The sequence below is a fragment of the Tenebrio molitor genome, chromosome 6 (genome assembly GCF_963966145.1).
Source record: "Tenebrio molitor chromosome 6, icTenMoli1.1, whole genome shotgun sequence".
NCBI lineage: Eukaryota > Metazoa > Arthropoda > Insecta > Coleoptera > Tenebrionidae > Tenebrio > Tenebrio molitor.
The window spans coordinates 12,328,704-12,348,979 of record NC_091051.1 but is presented as its reverse complement, the minus strand read 5'-3'; the positions used below and the strand labels follow the sequence as shown (position 1 = coordinate 12,348,979).

The 20,276-nt window shown below is 34.4% G+C and overlaps 2 protein-coding genes across 4 annotated transcripts in view; both read right to left on the bottom strand.

The window, feature by feature from the left end:
* The window catches only part of rsh (radish), a 148,596-nt gene extending 138,011 nt beyond the window's left edge, over positions 1–10,585 (bottom strand). Inside the window, exon 1 of one of the 2 annotated variants that reach the window (XM_069050794.1) lies at positions 10,479–10,585. The gene's annotated coding sequence lies outside the window, so the exon portion shown is untranslated. The remainder of the gene's footprint in view (positions 1–10,478) is intronic. The other variant, XM_069050790.1, reaches the window with a different exon arrangement.
* Positions 10,586–11,084: 499 nt separating this feature from the next.
* On the bottom strand, positions 11,085–20,162 carry LOC138133017 (E3 ubiquitin-protein ligase TRIM33-like). Of its 2 annotated transcripts, none has more exons than XM_069050799.1 (11): positions 19,528–20,162; positions 19,266–19,476; positions 18,907–19,167; positions 18,742–18,852; positions 17,855–18,162; positions 17,411–17,704; positions 17,194–17,354; positions 16,223–17,049; positions 12,168–12,351; positions 11,961–12,113; positions 11,085–11,904 (listed from the first exon to the last, which is right to left on the bottom strand). In XM_069050799.1, the coding sequence occupies exons 1-11, from the start codon at positions 19,886–19,888 to the stop codon at positions 11,752–11,754; spliced, it is 3,024 nt and encodes a 1,007-aa protein (XP_068906900.1). In that variant the 5' UTR covers positions 19,889–20,162; the 3' UTR covers positions 11,085–11,751. The 2 variants fall into 2 exon arrangements, with proteins under 2 accessions (XP_068906900.1, XP_068906901.1); XM_069050800.1 differs by having other exon boundaries at positions 16,223–17,046.
* Positions 20,163–20,276: the final 114 nt, after the last annotated feature.

Here is a 20,276-nt window from a genome sequence, read left to right as displayed (position 1 = left end):
AATTTCGAAGTGTTCTGTTTTTGTTTCTGTGGTTACGAAATTATTTACTACTATTTATTTGAAAACGAACAGTGTTTGTGTTTGAAATACGAACTGAAATCGTCTTTATTTCTAGTTGTAATAATGAGCAAAGTAAGTGAAATTGCGGCAAAAGCTAGAGAATCTTGATTGCAAAGTTTTCTATTTATTCTATTCATTCCTGATTTAAATAAAATTTTTGACGTTTATTTTGAAGTAATACCCAAAATTGACAAGCGGCCGTTTTACTATCTTTATGGACTAGTCCATAAACAGATATCATAAATCATGAATTATAATACAATCGAACATAAAATATATTTAAATATATTGTTGCTATTAACGAGTTCTATTACCAATTAAAATTAATGTACTTATTTCTGAGACATGTTGTATATTCCACTAACCACTAAATATAAATCATGGACAACAGACCAACAAGAAACAATTTTCTGTTTTGAAATCATTACGTAAAATAAATCAGTAATATTTATGTTCACGGATGTTATAGACATATTGAATTAAATACAATTAAACTGAGTTCAACATACGTAATACATTATTCTAAAAATAAATTCTTGTAACTGTTACCTTCGTCAGTCAGTCCAAATGAGATTATTAATTGGCTATAGAGTAACCAATTTTTTTTTCTTAAAAGAAGGCTTCAACTGTCGTTAACTTGGAGGCTTTAGAAAAGGAAAAAAACTGCTGTATAAAGAAATATGTGATTCACAATTTTTTTATCGAATCGAAGAGCCCAAGGTATAAATGAATATGTCCATATTTCTCCATATTTTAGTGCATTTACAGAATTTTGTTATTTATGTATGTAATACCTGCAATGGAAATACTAGTTTCGTTGGATTTTTTCACAAGAGACGAAAATTAAAATATCATGTTTGTGGCATAATCAAACCGTGCGATCAACAATTATTTAAATCAAAGAAGATAACGTAAAGTTGACTCAAGTTGCAAAAAACCAATTTGGATTTGCAACAGCAATTTTATGGCATTAGTCGTTTGAAATTACTTTAAAACTGTACTTACGAGTATATGGAAAATATTCAATCCAAACTATGATTTTCTGGTCCCTTTGTGCCTTTATTTAGTTCAAAAATGTGAAAAAAATGCTGTTGCAAATGACAAGTGGTTTTTTGCAACTTGAGTCAACTATATGTCCGAATCTGAACAACCAGATGCTCAGGATGCACGGAAATATTTTAGGTTGCAAATACCTGTTTCAATTTAAATTAGGAAATTTTTACCGAAACTCGGCCAAACAGGCAACAGCAATGTACAACTTGCCCACTGTAGCTTGAGCTGTGAAGGATGCGCAAAGTTGAATAAAGAGGTGATTGAGAGATTGGAAGAAGCAAAGAAATGGGACAGAATTAGTGGAGCGGCTGTTAGACCACTGCGCATCCGGCTCTCACAGCTCAAGCGACAATGGGTTATTGAAAACACCATTACAATCCCATGATGAATCTTTTATGTTCTGAAATAAAAACCATTTTTGCGTTAAAATTTGATTCATAGTGACAGTTGTTTAACGTTTATTAGCCGAGGTAGCAAAAATATGAAAAATCTAACACTGTCAAAGTCATAGCCGCCCCTTATCTAAGTAATTGTTGATCGCACGGTACATTTATTTGGCATTTACGCTACAGTATACGTTCAATATAAATAAAATGATGGTGTAATGTTAATCTATTCTAAAGTGTTTATACGGTTGGCTTCAAAAAAAACGGGAACTGTCAGAAAAAGTTCTGTCAGATTTTATTAAATTTTTATACTTTGAAACGACCTTTTAGGTTAAAAAACTGGACTTATGTGTCAGAAATACTACTGTCAAACAGACACAAACTGACATAAAATGACAATTCCTATGAGAACAGCAGAAGTTGAACAAAACTTTTTCACATTAAAACGCACCTAAATATTTTTGCAAGACGGTCCGAAGTCTTTTGCAGTTTTATCCGTAGAAAGTGAATTTGTTGAAATAATTCGAAATTTTAATGAAAAATCATCTAAAGGACTTAGTACAGTTGCGGCTAAATAAAACTGGGCAGCAATTTTTTCTATTGTAAATTGGAATTAAATATTAAATCACCTAAAAAATCATCTCCTAGGAGATAACATTAAAAACTATTTTTCAAATTGACATCATTCGTCACTGTTATGTTGTGCCACAGGTATGGATATCTGGTTACCCGAGAAACTTTCATTTTAAAAGCCTGAATTACCAAAATTTATAAAAATGACATAAAATGTCAATTTAGTGGTCGCTTTTATTTGGCCGCAACTGTACATAACCAATAGTTGAGTCTAATCTAATTATAATTATTATTGTCAACTAATTTTAATTTTTTTGCTTTTAAATTCTCAAGATATGTCTCTACACCACACACGTACACTTCTATTCAGAAAAAAAGCGTACAAGTAGTGAGCACAATTTTGGCTAGATTGCCATATCGTAAACCTATATTTTAATTGTTGTTACTTAGAAACCTGTAACAAAACCCGTGATGATAGCTGGATTTGATCGATGTATTCTACAGGGATTTTAATTCAAACTTTTATTCACAAATTTATAGAAAAAAGCAACTCTCAACAATCTAACAATTTAAAAATTTATAAAAAATACTGTTCACACATTTGACATACATACAAAATGTCAGTAATACGTTTTCTTGGAAACGATTAATTAATTTTATCCCCATTTACAGTAGCTCTCAATACGTGTACGCTTTTTTTTTTAATAGAGGTGTACATTTCATATTGAAATGTACCAAAATTTCACACGCCGCCACTGAGTCTCTGTAATAATAATATTGCATCATGAAAAAAGTCATCGTAGCTGTCACAACAAAAACGTCGACGTAGATTGTTATTTTACTTTGCGTAATTTACATGCACCCTTTTTTACGAACAATTGTTTTGAGTAGCTCCGAAGGAGACTGAAAATGCCATGCAAATTCTGAAAACGACAGTATATAGGTAATTTATTATTACACTTGCATCGCTGATTCATTATTGAATTTTTCTTTCTTGTGTTGTTGTGAGGTTTCTAAAGACTGCTTCTGCAAATATAGTAATGCAGATGTTGTTGATACAGTTTACAAGATAATTTTTGTATGAATATGGCAGGGTCGTCGTGTATACGTATTATGAAAAAGAGCACCGTATCGAGGCCGGATTTACTTATCATTGTGAATATTCCCATCAAGTAACGATAATTCCAGATCGGAGTTTGAAAATAAGTCTAATGTTGCTTAACCTTCATGATCGAATGATAATAGAGCTCTCATGGTAGTCGGGTCCCTGTTATTATATTATGACAATCAAAACTGGGGTCCGTAAGTCTTTCCCTTGACTGTAACGTCATTGAAAATTTATGCGGTCGGCTGTCAAAGGAGGTAATGTGACTGCTGCAGAGAATTATCTGAACTCTATTTAAAATTCAAGGAGAAATTTGAAACAATCCGGAAAAGTTGATGCACCACAGTACATTAAATACGCATTTACAATTTTAACTTCTCTATTAGGTACTTACACAGTTATACGGGATGATTCACGAATGAAAATTTGTGATGCAACCAACAATACATGTCCCCAAGATTGTTTAGTTAAGACTCCACATAATGATTTTGATTAAATTTGACAAATGTAATGTCGGGCGTGTTGACTAGGTATGTTTTGTAAAATTAAAATATATTTTTTTAAATCCACATCATCAGCGCAAATGTAATGTTGGCTGCATCACAAAAAATTATTATTAAGGTCAATCAGTTGTCGCATGTAAAGGGTGTTTTTTTTTTAAATTGGCGTCGAAGTAGGTGTTGGAGAGTCGATTGAGATCGCACCACTCGTGTAAAAGCGTAAGATTTAAACAGCTGATCCGTGATCCGTAACCTGGATAGTGCGTTCACAATCGACAGTTCAACGCCTACTTCGACGCCAAATTAAAAAAAAAAAACACCCGTTATATTCGTTCAAATACTCAGCTCTAGAGTATTAGTTTCTCAAAAAACAACAAAACAAACAATCACACAGATAAATACAACATAAATTCGTTCAAATTTTTACTACACGCACATTGTACACATGAATTATTTCCATCTCTAAGTAAAGTCCATTCAAAAATCAAAAAACCACCACATGTTGCTTTAGGTTGGTAAAATTTAAAAAACCCTAGGTAGATATTTTTTCATACTATGTTGGGAACTATAAATTATGACATTTCTTTGATTCAAAATAAAATTCAATTGCTTTGAATTTCGTTCTTATTGTTTTATTAGCAGCACATTTCATTTATTTATTGATTCTTATTATTTTTACTTAAACATGCCCAGAAAAACAAGACATTTCATAAACACTTAACCTCAAAATTACAATTCTCACCAAATTTTACACCAGACAGCGTTGCCGATAGTAATTATCGAGGAAAATGCGACGTTGGTGGTTTTTTGATTTTTGAATGGACTTTACATAATCCTCTCGGAGAACATCTATATCCCAATAAAATTTAAAAATAAGTTTAAAGTTGTCAGTTGTCAGTTAGAATGAAATGTATCCTAAAGAACGTTTTGCAGATTTTATGAAAAACGAACAAATGACAAGAATGTGATGATGGTTAAGTCGAAAGGTATACATATTTCACAAGTTTGTTCCAATTTACCAACGTTATAAGATTATATAATTTGTTACTAAGCTAATGAGATGATAATATTTGCTAATTATAATTTTTAATTAAACCGGAACAGTTGACGAGTAATATTTATACAAACCGAGTCTTCTTTATTGTAGTTTTATATTACCGAAAAAAAAAAAATTAATTAACTGTGCAATTACACGGAGAAGTCTGTAAAAGAGCTTGTACGTTAGACGAAGACGCTCTAAAATCACCGATGTTATTAAAACTCAAAGGACTAGACAGCGATCGATAAGTCCTTTAAATTAACTCACCATGTTTAAACGCAGCCTAAAAATAACCAATTAGCGCAAAACTAGATTTACCTCTCATTATTGATTTATTGGGTACATTTTCAAATTCATTGGAACATATAATTGTGGTTGCTAAATAAAATATGAAACATAAAATCAACTATTCCGACATATCCGTAAACAAACATCATCGACCAAATTGATACTTTATTCGATTCAAACTCCTGTCCGTCACAATTAATGTAGTTTTTCCGAAATCGAAATGGAAAATGAGAAATGAATTCTTGACTTCAGTAATAAAATTAAGGCTCACTTGTTCACGCAAATTTCAGACAAATATTTGAGTTGTTCACTTTGAGTAGACCAGTGTTTAAGTGTTTTAAATCCTGCCAAAGACATCAGTCGTATAAATTACTGCACTTAAACGCCCAGTCGATTCTCTGAGTGTCTGTCGTTGGATTTTAATTTTTCAAACGACAAAGATACAAATTGAAAAAAGATAATCTGCGCTTTAGTCCTCTTTGATATCATCTTCTTAATATCAGGCGTCAAAAATGACAGTTATCAGATAAACTAGAAAGAAAGTGCATCCAAGTTGGATTACTAATGTTCTCAGTTTTACAATTTGTTACATAAGTAATTAACCTTCTAAGGGTATTCGAGTAAAATGTTAATTTTATTCAAGGAATGATTTACACCGAGGCAGGAATTTTAATTATTTACATTTGTTTAGAAATACATTACCTAGTGAAAATCTAAAGCAACCCTTAATTTAATAAGTAATAACATACGCAGTACGCTTTCCATCAGAATTCGAGAGACGTCACGTTTTCGCCTAAAACAGAATTTAATTGGGCTGCAGTGGTTTACGTGTCGAATCTTAAAAGAGAATTATTTGGATGCGAGGAGTATTTGCAGACTAAGATTTACTTTTCGAATGACGGATAATATGAGCAACGATCCATCGACTGGAGAGATGAATGTATTAGAATAAATATTTGGAATAAAACAACTCGACAAACAATCGAAACCAAGTAGGGAAATACGAAATGCAGGACGTAGTCAAGTGAACAAAGAGAAGAAAGAAGCTCTCGTTAGCTGGACATCGTGTCAAACAAAAAACAACAAAACCACCAATATTACTGCGGAATTCTCATCAACAGAACAGACATCGAGTTTTAGAAATTAATGAGACAAATTCTCAATAAAGGGTCTTCAAAAGATTGATAACTGCGTTACCAAAAGTCGTTATGTCCGCCTGAAAGAACACGGAAAATTGTTTTTGTATTTGAAAAAAAAAATTATAATTCGGTAGCGAATAAAAAGATTTGCAAACAAAATTAATGATTTCGAGGCTGCTATTGCGTCACATTTCGACAAATATTTTTCGTGTTAACTGAGACTTTGCGTAAGTTTCGCAATGGCAATTAAAAGTAAGAAAAATCAATTATGTTATTGTACTGTGTGTGTTATAAAAGAGAAAAAATATTAAAACCATTTCGTAATTATATAGTGCGTTCGAAAAAATAAATAAAACGAGTAAGTGATTATAGTCATTACTGCTATGGCTCAGTTGGTTTGCACTAGTTTAAATATTGCTGTACATATTTCACAACCATCAAGTTTTTCTAATGGAGATTAATAGTAGTTTATTTGACGAGTTTCACTCGCGTTTTAAAATGGCCCACATGTGCCAAAAAAAGGCCCAGTTTACACACGAACGAGTTGAATACAACGTTTTTTGGTTCGACGAGCCCCTTAAAAGCTCCAAATCATTTAAAATCTTTAAAATTAACTTGACGTTTCGTTTTGACAAGTTGTGACATTTATCAAAATCCGTTCACATAGGAGAAAATTCTCAAATTCTGACAGTATCGAACCAAAAAGGACTTAAATGAGTTTCTTTGACAACAGCAATATTTTAGCTAGAACTTCATTGCTAATTTTTTAATTAGTAAAGTAAGATTACTAAAAATCTAAAGGCAAAGTATGAGCAAAATTAGTTGTTATATTGGGTGCCCCAAAATTAGCGGAACAGCTTAGCAGCACTTTGTTAAGTAGTAATTAAAATATCAGGTAAAAATGTTAAAAAAAAACAATCCCAACACTGTAAATATTTCATTTTGTTGTATCCATGGAAATAAGAAAGAAAAATCAAACCGACATAAAATTAGTTCTTGGAAATGCTGGAAATAATGAAATAAATAACTGCAAATCTGATCATACTCATTCAGAATTATTATAGCATTGGCTTGCAAAAAACAAATATGTAGTGAAAATCTTTTTTAATATTTAAAATAAACGAGATCAAAGCTGCATCTTTTGAGCTCCCATATCTTCAAATCTAGAAGAACTAGAGTTTTTTATTATTATTTTTCTGATTATTTTTTAACATGAATTGATATTGCCCCACTGAGTTGTTCCGCGAATTTTGGGGCACCCAGTATTCTTTGGCAATGAAACATTTTTGGTACCCTGAATTTCTTCATAAATAACCACCCGAATTATTTTGAAAACTAGACACGTGAAAAACGTCGAAACAGATCAATTTTAATATCGAGAGGGACACATAACTGTCACAAATTCAGCAGCGCAATTTCATCCTCCTGGTCAGGGTGGTCGCCCTCTTGCGAATCATTAAAGGGAACAGGGGTCAAGAGTGATGCATCATTTAAAGCATTTCAAATTATCTTTACACCGATATCAACATTTTTGGATTTTACTTCATATTATTAGGAAAATAGTAGTCGAGTGATATGATTTTGGAGCAATTTAAATTCTTTTTATCTAATCCCGTGGGATAAATGACACTTATCCCACTGATTTGAGTGGAATAAGGAACTTCATTACCGGACGCATTTCATTACTCCACTCAGTGGGATAAGTGACAAGTGAGCTTCATTACCCCACTCAGTGGGATAAGTAAGTTATTATTCCACTGAGTGGTGTAATGAAACTGGCGGAAATAAATAAGATTTACCTTTTTTTTTAATTCGGGGCGGTCTTAGATAAAATTTTGTACTCGTGTGATTACAGATGAACTCGGGCTAACGCCCTCGTCATCTGCAATCTTCACACTCGAGTCCTGTAATATTGCTTTTATCCCACTAATTGTGTAAATAACTATTACAACAATGCTAAAATATATCGTGTGTTCCAATAAAAACTCACTCGCAGTAAGCCATGACTATAGAGATAAATAGACTGGTCATGTCGATTTTAGGATCATTGGAAGTAGTTCATTTGTTACTTACAAATTTTCATCATATTGTGAGTTGTGACAGATAACCTATAAATTTACTTTAGTAGTTCATTTCACATCTGGTACTAAGACATACTTCACTTTTGTCATGGCTTGCTGCGAGTGAGTTTTTTGTGGAACACACGATATTATCGTTTATGTATATGTATTACATGTTCAAAATGTAAACCATTTATTTGCCTCCTGATAATAATAAAGTTACTTAGGCTTTTAGTTCTATGTGAGGAACAATAAATGATGAACTACCCTCGTAATTGTTTTACTCCTGCGAAAAATTAAACTAATGGTATGTACAGTTGCGGCCGTTGAAATCTCAGACAGGAAAGATTTAAACACTCTGTATAAATTCCGAAATTTGATTAGCGTAAACAGGATTTTCATCAAGGATTATAAAGTCAGTGTCAGTATTTGACATATTAGGTCAGAATCGCGCGTAACTTTTGAAATGCCGCAATTATCTGATTTGCAAAAATGTATTTGACTGAGGGACGGTGTGAGTATAACAGCCATTGCGAAAGAAATTAATGTGGATAATGTTTGAATGACATTTCGGGAAACGTCACTTTCAGTACCATTTACAAAGCCAAAAGTTTGGCGTTGTCAAAGTGTCTGAGTTTTCAACGGCCGCAACTGTACTTTATATACAGGGTTATTCACGAGAGGGTACTTCTGAATTTTTATTTTGGCGCGACCAACAATACCAATGGCAGTAACTACTAAATCAAATGTGTTATTTCTTTTAAATTAGAAATCAAAGTAAGTTGGATAGATTTGTGAGAAATGTCAGATTGGCAGATAACCTGTATTTAATCAAAATTCAACAAATTAAGTTAATGTAAAAGGTGTTCGAAGAGTCTACCATCGGCTTCTAAATATCCGCAGCGGCGACAGAATTCTTTCCATTCTCCATAAATGAGGAGCATGTCAGTCTTTTCGTCGTTATTGTAAAAACACATTTTTCGAATTAACAAAAATTTGTTGCTTTAACGTCAAAGAGACAGAACTAAGAGCCATCATGGATTCAGTTATAATTATTTTCAAAATTTGAAATCAAGATATTGTTGCAATGTGTATAATGGGTTGCGGTAAAAAGAAATTCAGAAATACCCCTCTCGTGAATAACCCTGTATTAATTAAATTAATATCATATCTTTTATACTACTTGATTAATTTTACTTTAAAAATAATTACATGACTGGTGAATTTATTAAAATAATATAGCATATAACATATAAGTACGTAGTGGTAACACACACTTCAAGTAGGTACTCGTAAGCTCACCGATATTTTATTCCATCAATCAGTCATTGAGTTAAAGACATTTCAACATTGTTACAGAATTGACAAAACAACCGCTTTTCTAATCCTCGCCAATTACACTTCAAATCATGAAGTTAGCGTTAATTGAATTTAAACTTGAGACGTTACACGTACTTGGACGAGTTTCCCAAATTTAATACACATTTTTGATAAGAAATAAATATCCCACTTACCCGGTACATCGTTTTCACAAATAACAAATTCAGGAGAGATCAAAATCTTTTATAAAATATCTAGTATTTTTTAATTAAAATGGTTACTTTTTGATGCAGCATTTTATTAAAATTAAAATACTCTCCCTGTTAAAGTAAGCAAAGAACAATGATATTCCTTTTGTGAATCCAATTTCACCAAAATTTTGCGTAAATAAATCATTATTTCTAGAATAAAGTTTCTTTTTATAATTGGGTTTATTACATTCACAAGGAAATGAAGAACAGAACGAGACAAGAATGAACCGTCCCACCCACAGCACACCGTTCGCATAATAATTAATTTTATGATCATTAGAACATGCATGAAATTATTTTCTAAGCGAAAATGTATCAAAATATGAAGCTAATCGGACAGCTTATCCTGGGAGTTCCATTAACGAAAGATGATGTTCTCTACGTCAAGTAAAACTGACCTGACCTAATCCGGCTTATTGCCCCAAATCTAATGTGACGGACATAACGGTTCAGATAGTTTTCAGCTCCTCATAAATTATTCCACGCCCAGTAATTTACAAAACTACGAAAAAATTCCAATTTTCGTCCGAATAAAAAAGTTTCAATTTTGCGCTTTTTTTGTATCCCGCCCCAGCAATATTCTAATAAATACAAAGTAAGAGCTTTTAAAAAAATCTTTGAAGTGATTTCAAGACGGGGCTTTTAACCACCCACCCCATCCGACAATCAGGTTAATAAAAGGATCTAAAATAGGATTTACGTACCTTATAGCGTGGGCGTCGAGACCGCGTGTCTCCCGGAATCGCAGCAAATGCACACTACCCTTGCCGGAGACGCGCTGTCTGGGGCGGCTAAATCGGCCGACGACAACCGACGATCAGCCGCCGCACAGCCACCTGTAGAAATCTCGTGCCGCCGCCGCCGCCGCCAGTAAAAAAATCCTATCAGCTACGCGATCTCTTTACGACACCCTGAGTAATTCAACTGGCTAAAGACGATGCGATTTTATAGGGGGTTGATGTACAGAAACTTTTTTCCATGTTCCGGTTTTTAACGCTGAGCCGCAACGGAAACTCGAACTTTAGAACGCCAGAGAGCACCACTTATGGCCAATTTGGTTTTTAAAATGATTCTTTTAAATATTACTCATCACCGGAGCTCAACATGTGTCCCATAAATGCTCAAGTGTCAAATCGGAAATGTCGGAAGCGGAATTTGATTCGACAAATGTTACAAGTGACAGCGGGGTGGAGCACATTTGCTTCCAATATTTTTATTGTCAGATATAAAACGCCAATTTATGACGAATGAAAATTTGTCCTGGCGGGACTTGAACATTTTCAAATTGGAAAATGTCAATAAAACGACAGTTGACATTAACATTATCTTTATTATACCTTTATACAGCTTAGAAATTGATTATCAGAAAATCAATTAAATGCAAATAACAAAATAGATAAATATTTATTTCATGTTGTATACTCTCAATGTACACCTATGTTTATAATGAATGTCTATTGTAGGTATAGGTACAATATTATTTTCTTGATATAGTCCTACTTATCACATGCAATCGAATAAGAATGTTACAATTAGTTTGAATATGGCGCTATAATATCCAAATTTTAGTATTTCCCAGGTTATGTGACAGTACGGTCGATTGTGTTTTGTTCTTCGATCGCACGTGACTATACAGGTGTTCCATAACACCACGAGATGCATTCAGTAAATCTCCAAATGTGACAGAACTCTCGTATAAAACACCAACTATGTGCGTAAATACACTCTATTTTTGATTATAGATTCTATAAAAACAACAAAAACGATTTCTTCAGTGAAGTAACTACACATTGAAATCGAACAATAACCGTAACATGTACAAATTAAAAGTCTTAAATAAAACCCAATTAAATAGACAACTAGCAATTTGATCACTAAAACATGATTAAATTCTATCAAACAAACTAAAACCTTAAAAGTTTTCATTTTGAACTATAGGGAGAAATACACTGTATTGTTCGCCCCGTGGACAATTTGTCAATCACTTATTATACGCCGATATTTCTTGCTGGGGGGCTGAATATCGTCATCGTCGAAGTGTTCGTAAGCGTATTCTGGCAGGAACTTTTCCAACTGTTCGTCGAAGAATTTTTCCAATGTTTTTGCGTCGGCGTATACTTGAGAATCCTCCTAAAAGTCAGAAGCCCGTCAAAACACTTTTATTCTTCAATCGGCAAAGTACTTACAGGATTATACGTGTAAGCGTTTTTGAACATTAATCGCACGTCTTTGATTAGTTGCTCCATACTTGTGTAATGATCAGGTGAACTCCAATTTAACTTTTGTCGAATGCTGTCCAGCGCAATTGGACTTTTAATAATAGAGTGGTATTCCTCGTTCTATAATAAAACTGTTTTCGTACAAACGATTATTTGCAATTTTTACTTATTTACCTCCGGTCCGATGACTTCTCGAAATGGTAAACTGGGATCGTACTGACAATACAATTCCAGCACCACACGTTCCGCGATTTTCTTGTCTTTGTAGCTAAGTTCACCTTCTTTTTTCTCATTTAAAAGGAGATCCGAGAAATCTGCAAAGTTCGTGCAGAGCAGACACTGCCAAGTGTCATTTTCCCTTGAGAATAACACCACAAATTAAAAAAGTTATTCGAATCGCACTGATGAAAAATACAAATTTTTTAAATAGTTTTAAAATTAGAAAATATCTGTGTCAATTACGCATACATAACATTTAACTGCTATTCTTATTTCTTTGTTAAACAGTTAAGACCATGTACGAGTAATTAACTCATTTGTGCTTGTGTTTCTAACTTTTGCAGTTATAGTTCTCGCAATGTTTGTTAATCAGACGCTGACGGTGAATATTTAACTAGAGAACTAATATAAAGTGCAAATTGTGCAAACAAATAAGGTGCGTGCTGGTTTCAAAATCAGGATGTATTACTCGAGCTTGGTTTTTCAATAACGTTGCTAAAATAAGAATACGTAGATTATTATTCACTTTAAGGGTATGTTTGCAGAAGCATTTCTTAGCACATATCATAATGGAAACTACATTGTAAAACTCGAGACGTCGATAGGCGATACGTTCGGGAAAACTTCGGTAACAGGAACGACGCATGAAGGTTTCACTGTATTCACATGCTCAATAAAAAAAGTTTTCATTTATGTATCTCGTTTAACACTTAAAATATCCCCACAGAATATATCCCTGGGGAAACAGTATAAGAAAACTGTTCTCTACAACGTGTCACAGAAATAAGTACATTAATTTTAACCAGTGACAGGTCTCATCAAGAACAACAAAATTGTTATGTACAGTCGTTGAGCAAAATAAAATAGGACAAAGTGTTACCTTAGACAGTTTCACAATTCAAAGATTTGTGTACTGTAACTGGGGCGTATGTGTCTCAGATTACAACTTGATTTGACTTGACGATTGATCCAAAAAGTTAGGTTGTGTTTTTTACTTGTCATCTCGTCACTGTCACTATGTTCAATTGAATGAATGTGAGTTTTTAAAATATCGTCGAATGATGACACTTATCAGAATTGTATTTTTATTTTTGACACTTTTGTTTCCTAAGAGATGGATTTCACTAAAATATCGAATTACACAATCGAAATTTACTTTGTCCTATTTTATTTTGGTCAACGACTGTACCATTTTTTCGAAATATAATTTTCATTTCAGTATTTTACCCCCAACCCCCCTTCCTCATGAATTAACGAGCTATCTATTTACTCCTATTTCTAGTTGTTTGACCCAATCACAGTGACCGTGATATAACAGTTTTTGTAAAATCAGCGCAAAACATTGTTCTTTCGCTCTGCGGCCGAGGTAGACATAAGAGGATTATATTTTTAGTTAGTTTTATGCAACTTCAAAAGGCAGGTGTTTACGTGTTGCCTGCGTGCTTTAAGCAAACATTTTGTGAAAATGGCGCGTTTATTTTCGTATGGGGGTACATGAAAGATTTGGTATATTCGGTTCCAATTGATGCAATTGAATTTTAAAGGGTCCACATCCCCCCACAAAAAATCAACTTAGAAGCAATGCTTGTCTTTTGGTTGGTTAGTAGGCAATTAAACGGAGGTCGGTGATTTTATTTTTTAAATAAGTACAATAATAATTAAGAAAGGGTGAAAAATGCTGCCACAACAATTTGCAATAACAGAGGTAGGTATGCTGGAAAGAGTAGAAGAATCATTTCGTCGACGTCTTCATTATTGTATTGACAATAACCGCGGTCACTTTGAACACTTCTTGTAATGATTAGTGATTACTCTGATCACTTCATGAGAATTTTTACGGATTAATGCACTAATTTTAGTAGACATTTTGTCATCATTTTAAGTGTGGACGATACATTACGGTCAGTTTAAAATATTTATTTTGTTTTCATTTAATATCTACCATTTCTCTTTTTTCTCTTCCACCCTTATTATTCATTATAGGTCACAGTAACGGGTGCAGCAATTAGCCACTGTGCATAAGTTAGCAAAAAACAAGTGAAAGTTAGTTTTCTTGCATTTGTTTTTTTCTTCTTCGCTTATCAGCATCGGTGAGGCAAATAATCCCCATAGGCGATTAGGCGGGTAACGAAACTTGTGCCAAATCTTTCAATAGTTGTATAACTATAAATATAATTGGATAACTTCAAGGTTTAGGAAAAATAGTATATTACACTATAAGTGATGAAAGTGCCTGATTTTTCAACGAGCAATACATGATATACTCTCGAGAGCCATCGAGTGAGGATAGTATTGCGAGTTGAAAAATCGCACTTTGATCACGAATTGTGTATACTATTTTTTCCAACATCGTTTATGAAAATGAGTCCCAATTTTAAATTTCTTTATAATTATTTTACTCCCCTATTTTTTTAATTTTCTGGATGTGGAGTTTCAATTAATGCAAATAACAGTGTTTTAAATTTTTATATTAATAAGTAGGTAGTAGATTGTTAATGTAGTAAATTGTTAAATAAATTTTCCTCACTAGAGATGCAAACGCCTACTTTCCTCACTAAATTGAGTGATGAAAGTATCATTTTGATAATCGATGTAGGAAAAATATATTTCAATATATTGTTGCAATCACGACCTGCTGTATTATAACCGGCGCAGAGCGCTAGTGTACGGGCGCTTTTTGGGGATATTATTCATCTTAAGTTTTTGTCACCGAGTTTTTCTCGTTCAAATGACATTCAAATTTAAAATCAAAATTACAAAAATACAATTGTATTCAGTATTGTTTTAGAAAGAAAATATGAACTTACTGTACTCAATCTTAACTTTAAAATCAGGTCTAAACATATTTTTCCGCATTTTTATTCTTTAGAAGCGCCCGTACTGTGGCCCCTCATCGGCGAAAATTGGCTCTTTCTCGGAAACATTTTCGCAATGCTTTTTTAATGGAATGAACAGGCCGGTTATTATAGAGCAGGTCGTGGTTGCAATTATCGAGTTCTTAGTTAAAGTTAGGCCCGGTTTATTCACCTTCAAGTAAATTTATCTGGCCAGTAGTTGCTATGATTTAGAATCTGCTATTGGTAGATCCATGGTAATTACCGTTCAAATAAAGTTACTAGAAGGTGAATAAACCGGGCTTTAATGTACTTATTTCTGAGACACGCTGCATAGAAATTAAAAAAACATTTGAAGGAAATTGATTTTAAACTTTTACTTAATCACAACCAGAATTCTCAATTTTCCTAAATTTGTTACAAACATCAAATTTGAATTTTTCTTTTTTGAAATTAATATGTACACTTGCTTTCAAAACTTTCGCGTACACCTATTTTTCGCTGTATTAAATCAGGGTTGTAATTAATCAACTCTGACATTTACACTTTTGAAAAGTCAAAATGGCTCAACTGACAGAGCAAGACAAAACTCTTTGTTTTTTCATAATTTCATTTAACCCAAGCGAATATGACATTGATGTCAAAATTTACAGAACTGCACAGTTAACTATGTATGTTTCACGTTTTTTGAATCAAAAAACAAACATCTGCGTTGGCGTTGCAAATGTATTGTGGGTTGCATTTTCAATTCCATCGGCTTATTATCACTTGTGAAATACCCTTGTATAAAATATACGTAACTTTTACAACCAACAATACACGTAATCATTTATGGTTATTGCCAATTGGCAACTACATTAAGGATTATTTGTTATTAAAAACAAACATTTTTGCAACTCTCTTTTTACGGTCTTATTTAATACGAGATATATTCTTTACAGGTAGTTAATTATATAATTCGCACATGTGGACAGTGCATTATGTATTTGTTATATCAGTTTTACAGAATTTAAAATAAACTCGGCGGTGTCAGTAATAAAAGAGAATAATAATAATCGTTTGTCTTGTTTTTTTTTTCAATGTAAATTACAAAATCACCTATATTAGCAATATAATGACGAAAACAAAGAAAAGCTTGACCTACAGAACTACTAAAAAATCTAAATCAGTACTTACTCTACACTTAAATTGGGAATGTGACAGTACTGATGAAACACCTTCGGACATTTATCGCAGCAAACCAACTCGCCCCCGTCCATGCAGACGGCGCACCAATCCTCATTCGGATCGTCCTTCCCTGTCTCCATCGGATCGCTTTTGATTTTTCCCGACGGTCCTGCATCTCCCGTCGAACTGTCGACGTGGGGGGAACCCCCCGTCTTCTGCCTTCCCTCAGCAACAACCTGTACCCCGTTCGAATCCAACTTCGCTATAGTCGCCATCAGATCCTTCACCGAATCTTCGCAAAATTTATCTAGACTGCGTTCCGTATCGGAACGCCCTTGAATATGATTGGGACTCGGCGTCTTTGGAATGGTTGAAGTGACAGTCGCTGGCAGATTTTTGTTTTCAGCCTGTTGATTCTGCTGCTTTAGCGTTATTTTGAAATTATCGTTGATGGTCGGCAAGGTCATGTTGCGGTTGTTCCCTTGGCTGTTGTTGTTGTTGGCAGTTTGCTGTGGGATGTGCCATCTGGCGGATCCGCCGTGCATTTGATATTGCCTCTGGAGATTTGCCCGATTCTGATTTGCCATCATCATTCGCATGGGATTTTGCTGTTGGGGGAATTGTGGCTGTGGCTGTTGCTGTTGCCGCGGCTGCTGCTGGGATTGATGCGGGAATCTGTTCTGGAACGGTTGCTGCACGTAAGGCTTGACCGCTTGATACTCCGCGGGTCCCGTCTGGATGTAAACAGGTGTGTTATTTGTAGACGGTTGCAGCAAACATCGCAAGTTGCTACGGTCTGACAGCATATTTTGCGGGTGTGTCGAGGACGATACCTGCTAATAAATATGTATTTAATTTAATTTCGATTGAAAAGCTGGCTCCCTTGATAGGAAACGTTCTAACAGCTACTCGCATAAACTGTAGAGATCGGAAAGTGAATTTTGAAAAACTGAACAGGATTTTCTGACAACATAAATTACCTGTTGCTGATTCATCCCCCCCGAATTTGGCACCATTCGAGGCAACAACGGCCTCGCCATTTGTCTTTGCATCTGCATTCTGGTCACTGACAGTTGCTGCGCTAATGAGATCGGTATTTGTTGAGGCAGTGGCGGTCCCATGTTGGGCATAATTTTAGGTCCTACGAGTCTCAATGGTTAATAAAAAATTATTACGACATCGATCGAACCGCCGTACCCACAGTCTGTTGCATGTTCGGCTGTGGGCTCATGTTTTGACTTGGTGGAAACTGAGGTCCGTTTGCGAATTGTCCGTAAGGTGGCGGTAATCGAGGTGACTGTTGGAATCCGGAGGACTGGTGGTAAGTGGGAGATTGTTGTTGGAGTAACTGATTGATAGGGGACTGTTGCTGAGGAGGTCTGGTATGACCGGGACTAGGAGATCCATGTGGTGGTATTGAAGTTGATGGTGAAATTGACTGAGACGGATAAATCCTACCATCAACCACAATCTGTCCAATCGTTGACATAACTGAAAAACAAATACCAAAGGCGTAACAAAACCGTACCGACCCGACCGGTCGTAAAAACAAAATAAATTACCTGACGACAAACCTACCAATGAAAGCACAAAATCAAAAGAACATTTAGTTCGAACATCGTCGTAACAGCGCAATCTCACCTTTAACGAGATCAGGGAACTTGTCCAAAGCCAGATGAATTCGAACGGGAATTTCGGGATTTGGAATGTCGGCCCTTTTGCATTTTATCCTGCGCAAATGATCCGTCACTTGTTTTTTACTGTACAAAAGAGCCATGTCACTTCCGTTGTCTAAAGCGTGTTGAGTGAATTCTATGCAATGATCTGTCATTCTGGAAAGCTGTTCGAGCGCCTGCTTTTTCTCCTGCAACGTCTTTTGTTTACTATCACATACTTCTGTTAACTTAGAAACCAGTTGCTTGCCCCTCACATTTATCGTATTCGTTAACCTACAAGTCGTTTCAGTTTAAAAAAGGCACACACTGGCGCTGGGCAATATTTAAAATTTAGTATGCAAATATCGATATAACAGTGTATCACTGACACATATTTTGGATATGCATCTCTTCAAATTGTACCACAAATGCTCTTTTTTTTGCATATCGTAATGAAAGTGGCACTTTTTTACACGCAAAATTGTAGTGAAAGTAGCACTTTTTTACACGAAAAATCGTAGTGAAAGTAGATCATTTTATTCCATCTCATTGGAGATGATTGTCAAAGCATACCTATTTTTTTTTTTTTTTTGTAATTTTTGATACATAAATCCTTTTAGACCAAATTTCTCAACTTACATCGACATGCAAAAAAAATAGTGTGTTCAACACGTTATGAAAGTTTCCTTTTTTCATTTGTTTGCTTGATTAACTCGGGCTACACCCTCGTTAATCAATCTGCAATTTCGAAAAAAAAGTATGATTTTCATAACTAGTTGTACAAATAACTATTTCGCTTTTTATATCGATATCTTTTGTGTTTGCACCATTAAAAATTCCCAGCCCTAGATGTACGTAAATCATTTCAATTACTTTACTACTAATTGTGTAATTTCCTTAACTAACGCTTGTTTCTTGTCAACAATTAGAGTCTGACGATCGTCGATAACCTTCATTGCACTGCACAAAAGCGCCCTCTTGTATCTGCAAACACAAAGCAATGAATCATTCTGAAAAATAAACAACTTGCATACATACCCCACATCTTTTAGCATGTCCGCTATAAACTTTCGCGTCTCTAAAGCAATCTCATTGGTGAATTTGTATTTATGTTCTCGATGTTCGATAAGCTGACAATCTCGACACGTCAATTTATCGCATGTCTCGCAAAACAATGACAATTTCTCTTGTGAATGAACTGAACAAAATAAATTTGGCGAAGTGCTACTTGTTGATGATTGATTATCATTTAATCCTTCTTCTTTTGGTTTAATAGTATGATCCTTTGTTATTTTTAGCCTATCGACATGCACAAAAAATAAATAATCAATAGTTTTATACAAGGGTTGTGAGTTAATCATTTAAATTATGCATGAAATTTGAATTTGGTAAAGTACCTTTGGTGTGCTTGGACGCAAATGTCACAAATGTATTCCGAACAATCTACACACCAACTTGTAGCAATCGCATCATCGATGCAACTGTTACATTTTAATTCCGTTAATTTAGTTGAACCACTGTCTTCATTACTTGACAATTCCAACAAGAACTGGTTGTCAATTATCTTATTGGGTTCACACGTAATATTGCACTGAGGACACTCAACATCTAAAATAATCATGTTCCACGGTATTGATTAAAATTGTACATTTCACTTACTTTTCTCTAATTCCGTTTCCTGATTTTCGTATAGTTTATTACCGACACAATTACCACACGCGTTGTGCAAACACTCGAGTAGCTTTGGATCATCGTTGGCTGTTAGAAGTTGTTCGCAAAACACACATTTAAATGTGTACGCCTCACCCGTCGTCGGACTTTCTACATGTTCCTCGTTAGAATCACTGACTTCCTTAGCTTCACTTTTTGACTCTTCTGGGGCCGCAGGAGTCAGAGAATCATCACAAATCATGTCACTGTGCTCATTTAGATTTTCAACTAAATCAATCACATCTTTTTCACTAGAGCTTTGGTGGTTCGTGTAATTGCTGTCGTTGTAATAAATATTTGATTCGGCCATCGTAGACAATATTAGAAGCAATTAAATATGAAAAATTGATGATGTTGCTTGGGGATCTGGTTTAAAAAATTAATTACCACCTTGATTGGGGATGTTTGTTTAGCATTTTTGTTTGATTTATTTGGCTCACTGAAACAGTCCTTAACGGATTTTTGTAACTTCTTTCGATTATTTACACTTTTATTTACATTATTTGAACAAATCACGGACGCCTCTTTCTCGAAAACACTTCCCACAGTATCTCTAAAATTTCACTTCGACGTCACTGCCAACGGTACAGGGTGGAAGTAACTGGCTTCAAAATATTTTTTACAGTTATTTTCAGGTAATCTAAAAATGTAAAATAACTGCGACCAATTTTTTACGATAAAGAATACAATTATTTAAT